Genomic DNA, 22,471 nt, shown 5'->3' on the forward strand with positions numbered 1-22,471 from the left:
AAATGTGTGTAGGAATGTTAATGGGGTTGGGGGTGGGGTTGTTGTGGGGCCCATGAATGCAAAAAATAAAATAAAATAAAAAATTGTAGTCTCGTGCCAAATGCAAAAGAATGTGTTCACCATTTCTGAGAATAAGCTATATAAAAGTCTGAAGCCACAGTCAAACCCTGCAAGGTTTGGTCGTAAATATAATTAACTTACAGTAACCTGTGGGGATTAATTTACTTTTATTCCATCCTTTTTATTTACTGTATTTTGCATAATTTTTTACAAAAAATGTTTTTTAACATTGAGCCAAATCCCAAATGGCCAAAGTAAAGTAACATGGGATTTTTGAAAGCCAGATTTCAATTATAATAATGGTTCACAGCTGAATGCTCAAAGTCAGGGAATGACACAATGAGAGTCGCAGATATGTGTAAAAATACTCAATACATTCATGCAATTTCTTTTATCAAATGAATCATTATCTTCTTCCAGCCAAACTCTTCAATGAAACTATCTACAGGCACAAGGTAGTTATCTTGCCTTTGGTAACATTATGAAGAATGCATTTTCTGTTTTGTTAAGAGCTTGGAGTAATCTTGAAAATGTGGTCCATGTAGAGCTGCTGCGATGAAACTGGATCCACCAAGTAAAGTATTACCAATAATACTAATAATATTAAAGGTCAAATACAAAGAAATGAAAGGGGTTTTAAAACCTGCCACAGTTTATTTCCATTTAATGTTCAGATTAAGAAAATGTGGCTTAATTAAATTTGCAAGCAGAAACACCCAGTAATTAGTTTAGCAAGGCAGAAGCCATATCAAATTCCCCTCGCAATGTCTCCTCTGTCTTATGCTCTGTAGTAAAGTGTCCCCTACCTTCAAAGTCTATTTAAACTGCAGCTAATTATAATGCTTAAATTTGTGGTGCAATTAATCAGCTCATTAATAGCCACAGCACCACACTCTGACATTTAAACTGAGCGGCAGTAAAGCAAACGGAAACATAAAAAGCAAAAGCCGCCAGAAAAAAGGAAGGTAGTTCCGCGCAGCAGCGCGGTTTCTGGGTAGCGGCTCACAATGCTCGTTCCTCTCTGCGCAGCCCAGGAGCGAGCCCTCCTTGTTTCTTTATCCGGCGCACGTGGCGTGATCCCTCCCAGTCCGAAATGTACCCGTTCCTCAGCCAGGGGAGCGTTTCGGGGGGAAAATGGGCGCGGCCTGTTCTCCCACCGCGAGAGACGCGACGCGTGCTCGTCACGTCCTGCGCGTGGCACGGAAATGCCGTCTTCCCGCGCCGGGGTTCTGCTGGCAACGCGACGCCGGCGGTTCGGTTTCCTCTAACTTCTACCGGCAGACTGAGAGCGACGTCAGGCGACTGGTGCTTGTCAGGCTTTTTCACCTCACGCAATTATCTGGGCCCGGCGCGGCGGCGTTAACCGCCTCGGTGCCGATCAGCGGAGAGCCACGCCGTGCGCCCGCGCTCCGGTTCATGGGGAAAAGGGAAGCGCGTGTGAAAATTTCTCCGTTCGTTCAGCGTTCTTCCGTCGCGGTTGTCGCACTATAACTGCGGATCCACAGTAGTAATGCGATAAATAGTTTAAGGTGTGTCGTAAGAAAACCTGAGGTTCCTCTGAGACTGAATTTCAGCATTTCACAGCAGGCCCCTTGGTAGAACAACTGAACAGACACGCAGTTAAGTATGCTTCGTATGTCTCGTGTGTTTGAGACAGAACTGAGAATCACAGAATAGCAGTCTCTCTGAACATCCTGGAGGCTGTGTTACCGGGTGAGAATGATGATAATGACTAGGCTAATTGTCGTAATTCTGGTTCTCATTTCTTCTATCGAACTTATTATTTTTTGTCATAGGAAGGCATGCATGGTTCTACAATAAGTTGGTTGTATGAAGTCACATGAAACGCTAGAACATTCCGTTATCCAAGGTTTATTTCTGAGTAATGTGCGGTAATTCTCTTGTAATGAAGGCGTTCAGGGAATAAATCATCCATCGCATTATATAGCATAAAGTGGGGCTATGATATTGCTGCAGAGAGCTTCGTTTAACATGAAGGAATATTAAAAACAAGTGATTCTCGCAAGTCTTGAATTTAAATGTTGGCATTATTATTGGGAATAAGAAAGAAAACCCATAATAAAAAAATATACCAAAATTGCAGAATGACACAAACAACATGTTACAAATGTTCCAGTCTGCTCATTCATAAAGGTCACCTTTATTATTACTAAACATCCAAAAGGGCTCCCTCATAGATTTTCCCAATAAAGATTGATTTGATATTCTGTATCAACACAACCTTACACTAGATATGCTACATGTAACACAGGCAGGTCTATGTATCTTCATTTAAAAAAAAAAATTTTTTTTAATGATTTTTATTTAAAAATGTGCTAAAACAAAGAACTGACAAAATCCTTGCCCCCCTTGAATGGACATACAGTATGACTCTTCCTGTACATTTTTTTTTCCAGTTTCTCAAATCAACTTCTTTACCACAGCCTCGAATTGCTGGGCCCAGATACAGTCATGCGTAACTGCTGGCAGTAGCTCACAGTTCAGATAATCAGCCAACAAATAATACTGCCATTTAAACTTCATAAAACAGTTATTAGTGCCACTGTTTTTGCACTATGGCATGGTTGCTTTTTGTAAAATAATGTGTCTTCATTGCCCACCTCTTGTAATTAAAATCACGAGGTCTTTTATTTTATTGCTATTTACCTTTTATTTTATTTGCTGTTTAATTTATTTCGGATTTAGAGTCACTAATTGTGCTTGGCACAAGCCACTTTGCCATTAGTACTCTACACAGGGAACACTGAAGTTTAGGTACACTCAGATTTTCTACACTACCTGCCATGCATGTACTACAGCATGGTGAACTCTGATTGGAGGAGAGGCCCATTTAGCAGTTACAAATTGTAGGTGCCTGGTTAGTTCTTGGGGGACAGTTATGTATGTACAGTTACCATAGTAACCATGGTCAATTTCAACCCACCCTATACTTTGAACAAAGCCAATTATGTCACATGACCCACATGCTAGGAGCATGGCCCAGACTGAATATCGCTAGACTAGGAGGCGCAGCTCTGAACATGCATGCTTTAATGACTCAGGAGCCCTGTTTATCTTTGAGGTTTACAGCACACGTGTAATTCAATATACCATTACTACTCTCTAATATCCCTGAAGTATCATTTGTGGTCTGTGTGCATCAGTGTAATGTGGTTAGCTGTCTAGCTTTACAAAAGGGCTAACTTTAATATCTAATAAACCCTAATATCTAATGGTATTCAGGTAGTGTTGTTATCCAGAGGTTTACTGGTAATTTAGCAAGTTCTCGACTAAATGACTCATTTTGAGTTGAAATGGATAAATGTCTCAACTGGTAAAAATACCAACTTTGAGTGAGTTTTTTTTAAAGCAGAATGAATGAATAAAGGCATAGTTGTGTTCATTGTTTGAAACAAAACTGATTATATCGTAGATATTTATCTAAATTTAATCTTACGCTGTATCAGCTAAGCTGAAAATTGTAAGTCATGATGGTAATTAGTTCAAGACCCGGCCTTGATATCAGCAAAATATTCATTTAATTCCCAGGTGAAGGGAGCATCGACACATTCGGATTTCCCAAGTAAATGTAGTCAATTTATAACTGTATGTAAATGTAAGTTACTTGCATCACCATAGACTACAGTGTGCACCAAGCATATAAATAATAATAATTAAACTCTGGAGTCATGTCAGACGGTTGATACCTGAGGGGTGGAGTGGGGGTAGGGATGGGGGTGGGATGGAGGAAGGGGGGGGTGCAGCTGTTCTTTAAAATTTCGATGAACCGAAGCTTATAACGTAGTGACCTTAAATAAGCAGCCGGGCGCTGTTTGGGGAAACGGGACGCCATGGCTCTAAGCTGGACCTTGCTGTGGCAGCTATTCTTCCAGTCAAAGCGCAGCCCGGTGTGGCTGTGAAAGGCCTTGTTTTGTCCGGGGTCTGGCCTGCCAGCTCCAGCTGTCGCGCGGGGAAACAATGGCGGTGCGCGGTAGGAGTGGTATTGAATGGAAAGATAAACTCAAGAGCCCTCCCAAGACCCGTCATCTGCATTTGACAGGATTTCCTTCTTTTCTGGTCTTTCTCTTCCCTCTTTCTTTAATCCCCCACTCCCTCGCTCCCTCCCTCCCTGCCTCCCTCCCTCCCTCCTTGTTTGCTGCAGCTGTGGCTCTCTCTGCCATCATTATTCCTCAAACTAATAAGTAATTAGTATTATACGTGAGATTTGTTTGCCGGGGGAAATGTTCTTCTCTGCTTACTCTGTCAGGGTTTGCTTTTTTTATTATTCTGTGGAAAGTGTTTCTTCTTCAGTGATAAGCAAAGATGTTTTCCAAAGCCTCTTGTGTACATTAAAAAAACTCCAGGATTCCAGGATTTTGCTGTGCAGTTCATAAAACCCTACAGCAGTGAATTTTGATATTCATTCATTCTTCAAAAAGCTTGCAAAAAAAGCATTAAAATCATTTATAAAGCCAAGTTCTGCTGCTGAATAATTTACGATCATCATTCAAATTAGTGGTTGTCTTTCAACACACATGGCACCTATTGAATGGGCTTTCTTTCAGTTCTGGGGTAGAACGTAGAACGAGTATAGCACATGATACAAGTTACTAGAAAGGGGCTTTGAAAATGCATTTAAAAATGATTTAAATCTTTTTGTGTCATCTTTCTGTGTGTGTGTGTGTGCATGCGTGTGTGTATGTGTGTGTGCGTGTGTGTGTGTGTGCGCGCATCCATATTATTATTTTTTTTGGTTTTCAGCTTCCTCATATTTTCCTCATGAGTTCCAATCTAATACCAAGAACATGGGTAAGAGAGTAAGAAGGAGTCAGAGAGAGAGAGATAGAGAGAGGTAAAGGAATAGCAATTCACAAAAAAGAAACCCCAAGCAGCATTACAAATGAGTGACAAACCCAATGTCCATTCATATTCAATCTCCACCACAAGCTTATTAGCAAATCATCCCACCTTAAGCAATCGCTGTCGGCAACATGTGGAGGCATTACTATAGCAACCAGTGGATATGACATGTGCTACAGACAGGGACTCTGAGGCCACTGAATATAAGGAGGGGCTCAAACCCACACTCCGTGGTCACAAAAAAAGGAAAAAACCTCCCCTCTCTTTTCAAAGGCGAACCATCACTGGAGGGGCTCAGTAGTCCCGCTGCCGAATTCTGTAAGACTTGAAAATCTGGCGGGCATTTTCTTTTTTCTTCTCTCTCTCTCTCTCTCTCTCTCTCTCTGTCTCCCTCCCTCCCTCCCTCTCTCTCTCTCTCCTTTTTCTCTACTCCTCGATGAGAGCGTGACGGCGAGCTCAGCCTTTGTTGCTGCTGAGGCGGATGGAAAGGTTGCTGCTAACTTTTAGACCGGGGATTGAGAGAGGGGGGCTTCAGAGCTGCTGGTGCCTCCCGCGCTGCTAGTGCCGGTTAGAAAAGCTCTCCTCTGGAATAGCCGATAGACCTGCGCTTCTGCACGAGGTGGGGGGAAAAAAACAGCACCACCCTGCCCGTCACTTTGCCATGGATTTAGGTAAATATATTCAAGCGTGCATGCAGCGATACTTGTGTCTCTGTTTGATTTGTGCGCCGTGTGCTGTGGGACTGTGGCTCTCGGACGCGTCGCAAACGTAGGCTTCCGGCGTCGTCCCTCTCCTGCTAGCTTCGCGGGTTTAATTACCTCCTGCGAACTGGGCTGTGACATTCGGAGTCTATCGCGAACTGTCATCATCAAGTGACGGTCTGTGTCTGCTGTAGCGAGGTGTTCAGTTAATGCTGCTTTCATCCGCTGTGCTTTTAACCATTGATCTTTGGGCAGTGTGGTTGCATATAAATCACTATCTCGATATTCACGTCACTTTATCCATCTAAGTGTTCCTGTCAAGGCGGATGGATTTTCCTCCCTTGTAATGTTGTCGCCTGGGAAACGGGCATGTTCGAAGCTTACACTATTGCGTAGAAATTATGTGTAATTGTGCATGTCATTAAATTTGGATTTTACTCCAACTGCTAAATCTACGCGCCTTGCATTCGAGAACACCGACGTGCACATCTGGTTAATTCGATGTAAAGTTTGCACGTTCACAAAAGTCATTCACGGGTTTGCAGACTACACTGGAGAGTGATACATTTTATCGGTTACCCTCTTCTTCGGAACAATCGATGCCATGAGTTTTTTTTATTTTTTTTATTTTTTTTTTAAAGCTAAGACAGAATTGTTACTTTATTTTGTCATGCATGCTGACTTTTGTGACATTTTTGTTACACTTTTCATTTCCACCGTTAAAATCTCAAAATATACTTGTTTGAAGTAATTAATAATTTAGAAGTCAAATAATTACTTACAATGTTGATGAATATTCATAAATATAGTAGACTTCCCAACTGAATACAATGTTTTTATTTATCATGTCCACATACAATGGATTTGATTATAACCAAATTGTATCGCCTGTATTGATGTTTAATTTTATTTTTCATATAATTTTTGTATTTTATTTTTTATTTTCTTTCCTGTAAAGTATATAAACATGGCTGGTTTTATTCATCTCATATTTTCTAAACAGACATCTTCTGTTTTCATAATAACCTTTTATGTTGGTTATATTGCAAAATATTCCCGGACTATTGATTTAATATAATTATCAAGATATTTATGAAAAGGATCTAATTAGCACCACTGCTCTATCGGCAAATGCTACCACATGCTCTGCAGTCATGACAGGAATATGGATTTCATCTGGTGATTGTCAGTTTAACTTTCAATTTTGCTTAAAGGACATAATTGCATGATTTCTACCTGCTGCAGTATGTCCTACTGCATTGCTGCTGAGGTTGAATCGTTGAAATCTGTTAATGACTTTTGTCTGAGTGAATATACAGTATTTTGAAGTGGAACATTATGGCATGTAGTCAGAAATAATGCAACTCCCATTATACTGCAATATTCTTTAGCACATTACACTGTATGCATTTTGCAGGGGACTCTGTTCGGCTCTCTGATAAATTCTATTTAAGTGAAAATAAGTCAGACCTTAGAATGAAGATAACCTTTCCAGACCGTTAGGGCTTCCTTCAACTGTAAATGGGCACATCTGCCTAAAATGTGTTTCCAGTGATTCATCATCTAAAAGCAATTTGTAGCTTAAGTGATTCTCCATTTGAATGGGGCAATTTGAATCTTTGAGGTGAAAATATTACGTGTGTGTGTGCATGTGTGTCTGTGCGCGTGCGTGTGTGTGTATGTGTTTGTGTGTGTGTGTATATGCCCATGTGTGTGTGTGTGTGTGTGTGCATTCTTGTGTTGGGTTGTTTACTGAAAGGGGTGACGATAACTTTTCAGAAGTATTGTGCTTCCAGAGGTTGGCGAGAGATCATTGTGTCTTCTCGGCTGAATGGGTGCAAGGCTCTCGCTGTGACCTTTCTCAATCATTTGAATAAGCCAGAGCTCCAGAAACCCATCTGCCCTTTGTCTTGTGCGGATTTGGCTAATCCCTCATACCCCCTCACAGAGAGAACGAACCCTTTTCAATCCCTCCATCTCCAGCCTTACAAAATGGCAAGGACTAATAAACGCGGCCTGTTTCAGGTGGTGAATCGACCAAGCAGCTCAGGCTGGAGTTAGTTTGTTTCCGTTTTTTAGAACCTTGTAAAAATACTGCAATCAGACAGGGTGCTCATGCCTTACACGTTTAAAAAAAAAGTTTTTATTTGTCATTCCCATCATTATAAATTATTTGGAAATTGGTATTGTATTGAATATACGTTTGAGCTTTAATTTGAATTATAATTATGACAATAAAATAATATTTGACAATGTGGAAATAAATATCCATTTTGAAGGCGAAAAAGTAAATATATACAGAAGCTATGTTAAAAAATACAAATTAAGATTATATTTTGTTACTGTAGTTTAATGCAAAGTTTGATGTAGTAATTTTCTTACAAAGGTATTCTGCTGAATTTTAATTTGTTGTATTTCGAAGATAAAAGTTTTTCTGTTGACCCTTTTTTGTTTCTTTTTGGCAAAAAAAACAGGCATGTCCAGTAAATGCAATCTAATTGTTGTCTTTTTGAAATGATTTTAAATAATGGGAAGAAACTGTATAGGTCAGCTAAGTTGTTCCACACAAATATGAAAGTTTAATTTCATCTCAACAAATCAACGAAAGTAATTTGTCGTTAGACAAAGCCCTCTTTGCTTTTCTTTGGATTCAATGCTTTCTGTTTTTAAAAAAGGCATTTGGGCCTGCTATTTAAAAAAAAGAAGAGTTCAGCAAGGATGCTTTTCACTTGGAAAGTTTCCTATAATAGAAGATATATTAAGAAAAAAAACAGTTATAAATCTTTTTGCTTTGAAAAATATTTGCACAGTATTTTAAAAGTTTATTTAAATAATAATAATAATAATAATAATAATAATGCCTTCAAGGTAATTTTTGAAACAACTTGGTTTTTTGAACATTTAACCAATTTATTCACTGACGACAATCACTTCAAGCGTGTAATAAGTCCGATAGAAATGACTGCTGGGCCTGCATACCATTTTTAATGACACTTTAAAGCAGGAAATGTGTTTAGACCAAAAGCCAGGAACTCTTGGAAAATAATACTTTAAAAAAAAAAAAAAAAAAACGTTTTCAGGGTCAGAGCATGAAGAACCTACCCGTGTAACTGGGCCATTCATTGGTTCATCTCTCCAAGCATTTCCATATTAGTTCTTAAGTGCCTTATTTCCCTCTGCAACACACATCTGATGTAATTCACCTCATTAATTGTTGGCACCATATTAAATTGATTTTGTGTAATGTTTGTGATATTTTGTTTTAGAAATGATTGTGTATTTTTTTTATCGTATCGCTCTGACTGACATTCTTCTCTTTCCTTTGAAATAACTGGCCTGATCGTACGGCTGGACATCTCCAATACCCTCAGCTCATTTTTCTATTTATGTTTATTGTTTTTCCGCCCGTGTTTCGCCAAACATAATTAGAAAATCTAAATGCATTTGCTCTGTTTAGTTATAATTAATTGTAGACATTATTTAGCTAACCGCAATCTTCTATTCATCAAGATCTTTTCATGTAATTCGATTGAAAGTGTTAAGCCTATTGAGAGTGAGGGAGGGGTAGATTCTAAAGCCGCTTCGTTGGAAATGCACCCTTTCTGTTGCTTGCTCTGCTCTGTTTTTCATGCTGTGGTATAATGGCCTTGTGTGCCGTTAAACCTTCCAACATACGCCGTGCACACACGTTACATTTTAGTCTTCAATGTAGATAATTTTTTTTTTCCAGGTAGTCATTGCATTTGTACAAATAGAATGGGGTGTCAAACTTACGCAGCTGCTTGAACAACTTTTTTTCACAAACAAATCCCTAAGCACAAGGTCCCTAATCCCTCTACTCATGTCAGACTCTGCGGATATGTTTGTATCATCACTATAGATACAGAGAAAATGTTAATGAGTGTTAGTATGAGCCAGGTATCTCAACACCTTGGGCTCACTGGTGCTACTATCTTAGGCAGTGGTGGTGGTGGTGGTGAGGGGGGGGGGGGGCTTTTAAGCCTTTTTCTGTTTGGAAACAAGGTAAATTGCATGCATAGTTTTTAATTGACAGGAAATGCGCACTTTTTTTTGTCTGTACTGTAGTTGTGAATTCACACGCACACACGCACATATATTACACACACACCACACACACACACACATGCGCACACACGTATAAGTAAGCATTATGCAAAACAATCGCCCCATCCACATCTGAAAATGGGCTTTTTTTCCTTCTTGCCAGTCCTTAGAGTGCTGCTTTTTCCCTCAGTGCTAAATTAGGGGCTGGGAGCGCAGATGCGTGGCTGAGGCTGGGCTCTCGCTGGGCCCATAGTTTTCTGCCTTTGAGGCAGTTTTCTGGCTGCCTTTTTTCAGATCTGGTGTGAATGCTGCAGCTAAGAATAAATAAAAAAAAACCTGCTACTGATCTACTCGGTCCCTCAAAAAAAAAAAAAAAAAAAAAAAAGAAGGGACATTGAGCCGCGCAGGCATTCCGAAACAATGCTCCACAATGGCTCACAATGCTGGCGGATTAGCCGAGGCTGTCACCTCACCTCCTGGGGCTAACAATCTGACAAGCCTCCCTCTGTAGAACATTACCAGGCAGGACTGTCCTGGAGTCCCTTTCATGCCATGTTTCCATTAACTCACAGTCCGGACCCCAGCCTAATCCAGCTAACCAAAGGCAAGGGGGCTAATTAGGGACAAGCTTCTTACAGTCAGGACGGACGATAATTGCTCGGTGGTCTCTGCGATGCCGAGGTAAAATGAGCCTTTTGCGGTTCGTGCAGAGTCAGTGTTTACACCGTGCAGGACAGTGTAGAAAATAGAAGCCACAGAACTGAATGCGCAGCACAAAAATTGCTATTAGAACAGAATAATGAATGGCCTAACTAGGCATTTCTAATGGTGGGAGGGGCAGGTGGAGATGTGTCTCAGCTTGGAATTTTAATTTTATTTATTTAATTTTTCCTTTTTTTTTTGTGTAACACTGTGCAAGTAGGGTGGCAGCACCAGGCCCCTAATTATTCCCCTCTGGTGAAAGCCAGCAGCTGTTTGTTCCTTAGGATATCCTCCATAAATGGATCTTGGGGGGTAAAAAAAGGGAGCCGTTGGAGTGGCTTGAGTGAAACAAGGGAGAGTGCCTCTTTCTTCTGCACCTTGCCTTCATAACCGCGGCGTGGATGGGCGTCTCAATGCGGCCGGCCCGGGCCCAGCATCCCGCCGTTGTTCGCACCGCGGTGGCTCCACTGAGCAGCCGCTGCTTCCCTCGGTCATGGTTCAATAGAAGTGAGGAGCGGAATGAATGCGCATTCACAACAATGAGAAAAAAAAGAAGAAAAAAAAACCCTTTCTTTTGTAGCATCTCCTGTGTCTGTTTCTGCAATGCACGGCATTGCCTGAGCCTTGCCACAAGTGTGAATGGCATCTTTCAAATATTGACATCCGTCTGACATTGACAGCTGACATATGTCAGTCACAAAAATCTCATTTTTTAAAAAGTGCTTGAAATAAAATCAAGCTATGTGTGCAAGTGATCATCCCTCCAATAACATACTGTATGATAGACACATCACCATCATGACATCATGTATGTAAATGTGAGAATGCTACTCGCTTCTGTGTGTAAAATATTTCTTTAGTATAACCATAGACAAAATCCAAGGTTTATGAAATATAAATTTAGTCATTACGAGCATGGTAAATATCAGTAAAAATGTGTCCGTCTTCTATTTCAGAAAAGCAAACCGAGCCAGCTGCCCACCGAGTACAAGGGCTCGGAGTCGGTGAAGTTCCTGGCCCTGACGGTGGTCTCCATCGTGTGCATCATGGGAGTCTTGCTGGGCTCCGGACTGATGTTCTGCCTCCGCCACCGATCCCACCACAAGCTGAAGGAGAAGCTCACCAACCTGGGCGCAGAATCCAGCGCTGAGGCCCCAGCCGCCTATCAGGTGAGAGGATTCTTCTTTATCACCTTTGACCCCGTGCTGTGTCTCATCCCTGGCTCACCGGCTGGGCAAGGCGTATTGATCGCGCGTTCTGATTAATTCCTATTGGTTGGGAGCTGCAAGTGTGTACACGTACGTGTGCACGTGTGTTTTATATGCACAAGTGTGTGTGTGTGTGTGTGTGTGTGTGTTTGATTTGCATTTTGAATTTATATTTGATTTGATTATTTTACACAACATTTTGGGTACTGTGTTTGTACAGGAGTTCAGTACCTTAATGGAATGTGGTTGTTTTGCATGAACTGAGTTTGTGTAATGGTCCAATATAACTTTGTCAGTTAGGATCCTAAATGGTTGTTTCTTAGGCTTCTGTTTTTGCTTTTATCTATTTAACAATTTAATCAAATCATGGTTAATGAGCCTCTCTTGTGTGAATTGTTTTAAGAACCATATTCAAATTGCTTTTTAAATAATTATATGAAGCAACTGCTTTGACAAAACATTGCAATCCACGCAAATGCAGAATATAATAAATGTATATTTTACTCGCAGGTTCATGATATGTAATATTTGAAATAATAGTTGAACATTAATTCAAATTATTGATGTGCATCACTACATTTTTTGGTGATGTTGTTTAATGTAACCTAGTTAGTTTTTAGCGTTTGAATTTAAACTTTGTATGCACATTGTTACTTCATTATTGTAGTAGTTTAGCATATCAGTTACATTGCATTACATGTTCACAGTCTAATGACTATTTTATTTTCTTGTAAAAATAATATTTTCTTTTTGTTTAAAGCATGATATTTTGTTACCATAATTCATTTTGTTGCCATAAGAAATTTTGAAATGAAATTAGTGCACATGAACCAGGAGTTAATCCATGTCAAATGTACATTAAAAGTGTCCTTTATTATCTGTGTGGTGAAAATATCATGAGCATTTTTACTACTGAGTATTATTCAGTAGTAAATACTGTCTGCAGTGAAAACTTTGCAAGTTGTGAATCAGACTGAGCTGGAGATTAAATATGTATGTTTTCGTCTTCAGTTTTAATTTAAAGTTTAAAATTTAAGCAAGTGTTAACTTTTCTTATTAATTTCATTGCATTTTAAACTAGGTTTAATATCTGTATATACAGCACACTACAGTACATTAATGTATATATTTAAACAAGCTTAAAATCAGCACTCAAGTTTATGGGCTTTGTTGCAAGATTGAATCATGGCCGTATTGTATGCCTTTTGATTAATGCTGATTGTTACGTTTCCTTGGAATAGTACATTTTCTCATCAGCCACGTTGTTTGGATGACCTGTGAGACAGGCAAGCTGATTGAAAGCGCATGCTATTGCTTCCTAGGAGGTCTGAACTGGGGTATTAGCATCTAGGTGCCTGGCTCATATAATGAACAGGACCAAAAACTGACAGTTTTAATTAATGTCATTATTAATATAATCCATAATTAAAATTTTGCCTTTTAGCAAAGAAATAGTTTATATTTCACTGTCTGACATTTTCTTCACCCATTCCTTTCTTGGGTCAGGAGGGGCTTAATCTGCAGTCTGTTTTTATAATGAGCTCAGCTAAATTTAACATTGAAAGTCTTCACGGTAATTTTACAACTTCAGAGTGGAAAACTTGACGGTAGTTTTACAACTTCAGAGTTTATGTACTCCTTTAAAATATGTCATGCTACGTTGCTGCCTGCCTTAATTACATGTTGCACTGTGATGCGGACTGTCACAGCGGTGTGCTGGAAGAACAAAATACTTATGTTTTATTGTAGTTTTTTTTTTTAAGTGGTTTGGTATTTTGGAATATAAATATTTTATTTATATAGATCTTTTAAGGCGTCGTGAACACAAGATGCACATACTTTAGCTGTCTGTAAATCACACAGAAGGATAATTCAACCAAAGCGCAAACTCAAAATAACAACAATAGCAACGTCATGCTGCTCTTCTTTTTCTTTTCTCTTTTTTTTTTTGATTGATGGTGAAGATGTCGGAGGAGCCGTGCTGTGTTTCGGGTGTGCATGTTTGCGCGCGTTTGTGTGTGTTTGCGTTTGTGTGCGTTTGCGTTTGCGTGTGTTTGCGTGTGTTTGCGTCCGTTTGCGTGCCTTCGGTGGCGTAGCGTTAACAGCCATTCCCATGGCTGCTGTGTAGTCTTCCTCGCTGTAGACCACGGAATTAGCTGGATGCTCTACATGCAATTAGAGTCTGCTTTGCTGCAGCAGACGCACACCATTTCCTATTCTGATGCTAGGCACACTTCAGAGCACCTGAATGATTATGATAGCAGCCCTCAGTGTTGTTTTCTGTGGCCTTGGTTTGAATATTAAAATGAGCTGATTTTGTGATGAGAATATAAATTCATATTAACATGGAAGTGATATATATATATATATATATATATATATATATATATATATATATATATATACACATTTTTTTATATGTAGACTTGTAGTGTAATGAGAAATGTAGTGTAATGTGAAGTGCAATGATAAATGTGTGTCATAGCAGTGAAATAAGTGTGGAGACAATGTGAAAATATATTTTAGTTCAATATATTTTCAGTACATTCAATTTCCGTAAGGTATAATGGTGAAATATTTTCTATTCTCCTTTATGTCATTTTGCATCACACTGCAACTGTGCTGTAATTCCCTTAAACCGGGACAGTGACATTACCTGTTTCAGTTCATCTGAGGATCAGAAATAGGTGAGATGTCGATGAGAGTTCGTATTCTGTCATGATAATGAAGGGTATCTCATGTTAATGAAGGGACATGCTTTTTGCTGTCAGTACGGGTGATAGTTACTCAGTGGCATCTGTGATGCCAAGTTGAAATTAACCTTTTACTGTTCTTAAGAAGTTTGTGTTGACACAGCCCTGGAGAGCGCATTGCATATAAGAATTTAACACGTTGAAATGGTTTGGAATTATCAGGTCATTTTCCGGATGAAGCACCACCAGGCCTTATCACTGTATAAATGATATTAGCGTTATGGCTGGAACAACTCAATATCATGTCACAGGTGTGTTTGATTGCATTTAATCCATCCTACCTCATTTGGGCTACATTTTATTTCGCATAAACCCAGTGAAGCCAGATGACTTTAGCATGCTAAATAGGCCAGCGTGCAGTCGAAACAGAGGGGAGATTTATGTGAGCGTACGCGACCGTTTGAAAGACAATGGCGGGGCGCGCGTCGGAGGCTAATCAGGCGGACTATGGCCCCGTTGAGGAGCACGTGCCTTCTTTCAGCGACCCGTGGGCCGGTCCCCGCTTCCCAGGCTGCCGAGCGTCTCCCTCCTCTCACAGGAAGGGGAAGTCCGAGCGGGAAGCAGCGCCGTTGATGCTTCTGTGAAAGCGCGCAGACATCGCCGCCAAGTTCAGATGTGGCCTGTCACACCCCTCCCCCTCCCCCCCCCCCTTCCCCATTAGCAGGCAATTATTAATGCTGGGGAGCTGGGGCTGGAGCACGTGCCGAAGACGACGGCTCTTTGCAGACGCTCCCTGGGCATGGGGTGACGCATCACTGTCACCCTGCACACAGGCTCCTAACCCCTCAGCTGTATTTATGAGCACCTCAGGTTTTTTCTCTTATTCTTCTTTTTTGCGTCACACATTCTTAGGGACCTGCTTCAAATGGCAGTGTTTTTTTAATGGATGCTGGTTTTGTGGGTGCCTGTGTAGGCGTATAATTGATTTAATGGGGCTGTCTGGTCAGTCCCTTTTATGTTGCTGGCTATTGCTTGTGTTATTTTTTTGTTTTTGCTTTTTCTTGTGAAATACTTTTTTTTCACTATCTAGCCAACAAAAAAACTTGAGCCAGTGATGACTGGGGATTCTGGGTTCACTGCACAAAACATTCACCCATTATATAGCTACTGCACATGATACTTGATACATGTATTTAGGTGTATGAGTGATGTCCTCAGATCTGCATGGGTTATTTTGTGGATCAGTACACCCTGACACACTTCTGTGAGGTAAACTAACCCTTTTAAGGGTAGGTTTTTTTGGGAATGTTTTTTTGTGTTCTGGAACTCGTTCAGTTACCAGTGGTGATCGTTACGCCAGCATTAGAATGTTCGCGTGTTTGTGATCTTGCACTCGAAGGGTTAATGGACTCTTCCTCTCAGCAGTGGAGCAGCTTTTGAATTGAGACCGTCTGCTGCTGTCCTTGCGATTCAGCAGATCGCCTCGTTCGAGCTCGCCGCGCTCGACCTCCCCCCGCCCGGCCGCCATCGTTGCTCCCTCAGTACGGGTGACAACGAGGTGTTAAAGTGTTGGAACCTCAGTGTGCGTTTGAGTGCATTTTTTTTCATTCACCTCCCTCCCACGTCACACTTTCATTGCGTTTGTTTGAATGTAGACCGTCCCTGGTTTGTCTGGCGCACCCTGCATTGTTAGCAAGACAAACTTCCATTTCCGTGTGTGATGAGCTGAAAAGGAAAATTTTACAATGAGATAGATAGACTTAGATAGAAAGGGCCCGTTTCGAAGAATGACGTTTGCTCTGATTTGGATGGAATGACTGAGTGATTATGTAAAGTCTAATGATCTAATCCTAACAGTGTCCCTGATCCAAGGGCAATAATTTCAGTTGATCGGAGTCATTTGCAGAGAAGTGCTCTTCACGTCTCTTTCACAATGACTGGTGAAGGCAGGTTACAGTGCTGCAAACCTTACGTATTTCACATGGAAAAGAAAAACAATTGCTCAGTTACCCATAGTATTGAACAACATTACCTTTAAATATGGATAATGTGCCCTCCTGTCATCAGTCTCTACTTATGAAAAAATGACTTATGAAAGTACCCCACCACTTGCCATTTTTGTTACCTATAGCTGCTGTTTGGAAATATTATAGTGCAACATTCCTACTTTAAGTATTACTATAATAATACTACTAACATTATACCATTCTGTATTGTTTCTGTAACTATAAGTAACACTTATATACTCACTTTATCTCATAAAGTGAGTATGTAAGAGTACATGAGGGTGTACATACATGTACATAGTTATCTTGTCAAATTTCTGTACATTTTCTTGTGTGTGTGTATGCTTGCTTTATCTTTCTTTAAGCTGCAAGTAAATGTTGTGCTGTTCTTTCTTTTTTTTTAAAAAAAAGACAAACAACAGTTAAGTAAGAGTGGTTTCTCAAAAATTAAGTCATTAACCTTGTTACATTCATCTACTGCTGAGCCACACCAATGTATGGTTTACGTGAGGACTTCTTAGGCCAGCATTTTTATGGTTTTCAAAGGCTGAAAAATACATTTTATTAGATACGTACAAGTCAGTAGTAAAAATTGCAATGCAAACAGGAATTTAATATACACACAAGAGCGCAATAACACTACACAACAGCTGTTCACCAAAAACCATCAAAAGCAAAGCAGTCTTTTCACACAAAAAGCATTATTTTTGTGTATTTTTTCCATTTTTATTGTGACATAAAATAATTTTTAAAATACATATTTTTGAATCTCCGTTGAACAGAAATGATCAGAATACATCCAGATATAATGTAGTGTATTTGTTCATATTATATATTGTCATGCCATATCGTCCCTTACAGAACTGGAATATATTATAAAACATAGAAAAAAATATACGACCTATATACTGCAATTCTTCATAATATATTGGCAAATATACTAATTATTGCTACTTTAAGATATAGTAATATATTGCACTTCAGTGAAATAAATGTATTATTATATTTTACACATATGTCCACATATTTATAATTTATTGCATTTCTATAAGGGATAAAGTTTGTTACTCTGTTATTTCTTTGTGTTTTGTGTTTAAAGTACACTTGTAAAATAATATAAATACTCAGGCGCATACTGAGAATTCCCAGCCCAGTTGCTGAATTTTGCAGAGAATTTATTGAATTTTGCTGTGTCATTCTATAAGGGTTTCTGAGACACTGTGTCCTCAATTCCATGAACATTTCCCTGTGAGCGCCAAATTAATGCTATTCTAATAAACATCTGAAGATAAATTTAGACCACCTTTGAGGACACATGTTGAATGAATCCAGGCCTATATCACATCCTGTCAGATGTATCATCACACTCACTCAAACTGTGGAATTGTACCTGTATATGTATCTTTCCAAAATCCAAGTAAATATATGCTTTTCAGCCACATATAATTTAGTATGTGACACAGAAATAATAGTCTAAATGCAAACTAACTGAATGAGGCACAGCATTTTGCCATAAGATGCTTTCATTTTGCCATAAGAATAATAAAAAAGTTCAAATAATTACTGGTGCATTTCAGCTGCGGCTTTACCTTCATAGGAAATCATGTGTATTTTCTTACATTTTTTATTAAAATAATCAAATGAAAAATAAGAAAAATGAAAGCATTACTTTCAGTTTAGGGCACCTTTGCTGTTCTGCCTGGAAAATAATTTTATTCTTTAATTCCATACTCCATTGTGAACAATATTTAGGGGAAAAAAGGAAAACATATCCATATCATGTCCAAGAGTTTTGACAACGTCACCACTCAGGAAAACTTTGGAATTGTGGTACACCTTTTACAACGAATCAAAATTTAGATGTCAATACAGACTGAAAACATGGCCCCTTAACAAGCTTTAAAAATAAGAATACGGCAGATGTCTCCTGAAAGAATGATAAATTATTGATTAAATGCGTGTGGATGGAAATCAATAAGCCCCAAATGAAGACGGAATCGGTTGCCCCCCCTCCTCCCCTCTGCGTTCGGTGAGCTCAGATCATAAATGCTGGTTTTAATGCAGCGCTGACCTTGACTTGGGCCTTCATTTTTTCCCCCTGTTTTTCCTGATTGACACAATTAGACTCTTTAGTTGTATTTTTATTTCTGGGGTGAGGGGATTTGCATGCCCTGCTGTGTCTTCTCTGAGGCTGGCTGCGTTAACCTCCGGGCCCCAGAAAGGTCATCGATTAGACGGGGGAGGGGGTTTTGGCGCGGGCGGCGCCTCTTCCGCGCTCGTCGGCGGAGCGCATCCGCCCACCCGGCACAATGGCGGCAGCGAGGGCGGCTGGCATTGTCGGGGAGCGGCGGGGCCCCTTCCTGTGCGCGGTACCCCCAGAGTTCCTGTGGCACATAATAGAGGAGTATGATTGATCCTGCTGTGCCATGGAATTAGCATGCCGGGAAGGGCAGATCGCTACCACCCCCCTCCCCCCCCCCCGATGCCAGCCAGCCACCCCCCCACCCACCCCCTCGTCTGCCGCCGTCTCCCGAATGGCGGGGGTCTGCGCCTCGCCTCGCTCGCCTCTTCCCGATGCGCACCTCCGCCGCGCGCCCACGGACTGTCACCCGCCATCAAGGCGTCGCTCAGCAGCAGGAATCCCCGGCTGCCGCCGCCGCCGCGGAAACCAGCACCAACCCCAACACTTAGACAAAGGAAGGGATGTTTTATTTCAGGAAGTGCAAAATGCTCGCACATGACCCCAAAGCAAATACGTTATAGAGGTTCACAGCAGATTGGGGCTGGTAGTCAGTATGATCTTAACTGAACATTCTAATGCTGATGTAATAATCACTACTGGTAACTGAAAGTAACAGAATTCTAGAACATTGACTTGGAATTTTGGAAAAAAACCATTCCAAAAAAAACTATTCTTCAATGGGTTATTGTGCCTGTAAAATGCTTGTGTTGGGTTTTATTCAGCTTTTTGGCGATGCTGTTTGCTACTGGTCCTCGGCGAATCCCAGACACCCTGACAAAATTTCGTCTTAGCAATTAGCGCCAGGGCAGTCTGAGGACAGGTAGAGCTGATTTGCATATGAATCATGTCCGGCTGTCACAATAAGGCTGATTTTATGCAGGGGCCATATTGACGCTGGGCTGAAAGGCCGGGTGAATCGCTTGATTTGGTCTGGATTTCAAAGGAGACCACCTGCTATTAGCAATCCAGCAGCATTTATTATAGAATGCATGCTTCCATTCAGGGTTTTGGTAGAAAGATGGGAGATTTTGTAAAGTAGGGATGCACAAATGCTCTAACAGTACCATTAAATTAAGGGAACATACTTCCTCACTGCTCATCACTAACACTGTTAGAACTCTTATGTGGTCAATGAGGTCACCATTGCTATTATTGTTAATGGTGATGATACTTGTTCTGTTGTGCTGACTGTGAATATTTGGACTCTTATTGTTTTTATTTAAAATATGCACATTTTTTGAAAATAAATATTCTGTAATCACATAGATGAAAGTGACATTAAGTTACATAACAGGATCGATAATAATGGCCATATGTGTACTTTAATACTGTGACAGATTAAAGGGAATTTTGTGGCATTATGCAAAAAAGAGTCATATTAAAATGACCAAGCTTATTTGTGAAACCAGAATTTGGAAGCGAAACTGAAACATACTTCAGCAGTTAAAGAAAATTTTGTTTTTGGAAATGACTCCTCTCTCAAACATCATCCTTCTCAATGTTTATGTTACTTCATTTCACAGGTTCAGCATGATTCAGAATTACTTAAGGTGCTGACAAAACCACAGAACTGTGGTATTTTCATCCAAAAACAACATAAAACCACTTCATATTAGAAACAGTATTTTATGACTGTCCTGTAATTTGCTGGTACGCTGCACTATATTGTCATCTTTTTATTGCACACTGTGGTAATCTCTGTGTTTCCATGTTTATGCTCACTGTTGCCCACAAATACAATATGTGTGTTTGTGTGTGTGTGTGCATGTGCTTGTGTGTGTGTGCATGCATGTGCATGTGTGTCTGTGTGTGCATGCATGTGCATGTGTCTGTGTGCGTGTGTGTGTGTGTGTGCGTGTGCATGCGTGTGTGTGTATGTGTAGCTGAAGTTGCTCTGTAATGCAGAGGTCCTGGTGTGTGTGTGTGTGTGTGTGTGTGTGTGTGTGTTTTTGTGCATGCATGTGTGTGTATGTGTGGCTGAAGTTGCTCTGTAATGCAGAGGTCCTGTTGTGTGTGTGTGTGTGTGTGTGTGTGTGTGCTTGTGCATGCGTGTGTGTGTAGCTGAAGTTGCTCTGTGATGCAGAGGTCCTGGTGTGTGTGTGTATGTGTGTGTTTGTGTGTGTGTGTGTGTGTGTGTGGCTGACGCTATTCTTTAATGCAGAGACCAATATTTTTTTAGACCATAGGAGAGTTGTATGTGCATGTGGGTGAGAGAGATACAGAGTGAAAGTGAAGTGTGATGTTGTGTTTGTGTGTAAATGTGCACATTTGCAGTGGTTGAGGACATATACTTGAAAAATGCAGTATTGGTGTGCTCTTCATGTTAATGGTTATATTTCTGTTAGTGTGGCTTCACCATCACCATCACCATCATCTACAATCTACAGCAATTCAAAAAGTCTTCAATTAAAGCATGCATCCGTAACTTTGTCTGTTGTCATCCTATTACAGTAATATGTAGATATTATGTCAGAAGTCATGATTTCTTTCACCACTTATCAGTTTCTTCCCTTGTTTTGAAGCAACAAGCGCATGTAGAAACACTCTAAAATAATCGACACCAGTGTTTTATCACTGAAGGTGTGTTTACGCAACACAAACACCTCAGCTTTGAAAGTGTTTTTTCCCCTATTTGCGGGTGTCGATAGATGAATAGATTTAAGCGTGTGTGGCGTGTGAACTGTGAACCGTGTCTCAGGCACTGTTCTAGGGCTGTGACCTTCCTCCTGATGCTGTGGCGTGTGCCGTCATGTGACACGTGCCGTGGGCTGTCTGATCCACGGCGATTGAAGGCAATTTAGAGACGTGGCTTTAAATAAACAGAAAGGGTACCGGGTACGGAAGCGTGCACCGGCAATGGTTTCACATGATTTAGCATTAAGTGACAGGCTGTATTCCCTGGGAAGAGGGACTCATTTGTGGAACCCCCCCCCCCCCCCTTCCCTCCCAGGAGCTGTGTCGACAGCGCATGGCGGTAAGGACGGCGGAACGTCCGGAGCCCCTGCACACCTCCCGAATCAGCAGCGTGTCGTCACAGCTGAGCGACGGGCCCTCTCCCAGCCCCTCCGCACGGAGCAGCACCTCCATGTGGAGCGAGGAGCCCGCCCAGTCCAACATGGACATCTCCACCGGTCACATGATCCTGGTAAACACTCCCTCTCCGTTTCTGTCTCCACCGGTCACATGATCCTGGTAAACACTCCCTCTCCGTTTCTGTCTCCACCGGTCACATGATTCTGGTAAACACTCCCTCTCCGTTTCTGTCTCCACCGGTCACATGATCCTGGTAAACACTCTCTCTCCATTTCTGTCTCCACCGGTCACATGATCCTGGTAAACACTCCCATCTCCGTTTCTGTCTCCACCGGTCACATGATCCTGGTAAACACTCCCTCTCCGTTTCTGTCTCCAATAGTCACATGATCCTGGTAAACACTCCCTCTCCGTTTCTGTCTCCACCGGTCACATGATCCTGGTAAACACTCCCTCTCCGTTTCTGTCTCCACCGGTCACATGATCCTGGTAAACACTCCCTCTCCGTTTCTGTCTCCACCGGTCACATGATCCTGGTAAACACTCCCTCTCCGTTTCTGTTTCCACCGGTCACATGATCCTGGTAATCACTCTCTCTGTATCTGTCTCCAATAGTCACATGATCCTGGTAAACACTATCTCTTCATTTCTGTCTCCTTTGGTCACATGATCCTGGTAAACACTCCCTCTCCATTTTTGTCTCCATCGATCACATGATCTTGGTAAACACTCTCTGTCCATTTTCTCTCACCATCTCTCTTTATTTCTGTGTCAAACCATCCCAGTTTAAATTTCTGTTTGCTTTATTAACATGGCAAATATACAATTGCGTCGTCAAAGCATGTACTGTACAGATAATACACCAATACCCATAACAACCGGAAACCAGGAAGCTCAATAA

At 40.9% G+C, this 22,471-nt stretch overlaps 1 protein-coding gene across 2 annotated transcripts in view; it reads left to right on the top strand.

Moving 5' to 3' along the window:
• Positions 1–22,471, top strand: part of ptprn2 (protein tyrosine phosphatase receptor type N2) — a 218,206-nt gene that overhangs the window by 160,096 nt on the left and 35,639 nt on the right. For both annotated transcript variants that reach the window (XM_064332770.1, XM_064332769.1), the window contains 2 exons: positions 11,345–11,557; positions 21,488–21,682. In XM_064332770.1, the coding sequence (XP_064188840.1) occupies positions 11,345–11,557; positions 21,488–21,682 (408 nt within the window). The remainder of the gene's footprint in view (positions 1–11,344; positions 11,558–21,487; positions 21,683–22,471) is intronic.

The sequence above is a fragment of the Anguilla rostrata genome, chromosome 4, assembly GCF_018555375.3.
Source record: "Anguilla rostrata isolate EN2019 chromosome 4, ASM1855537v3, whole genome shotgun sequence".
In the NCBI taxonomy this organism is placed as follows: Eukaryota; Metazoa; Chordata; class Actinopteri; order Anguilliformes; family Anguillidae; genus Anguilla; species Anguilla rostrata.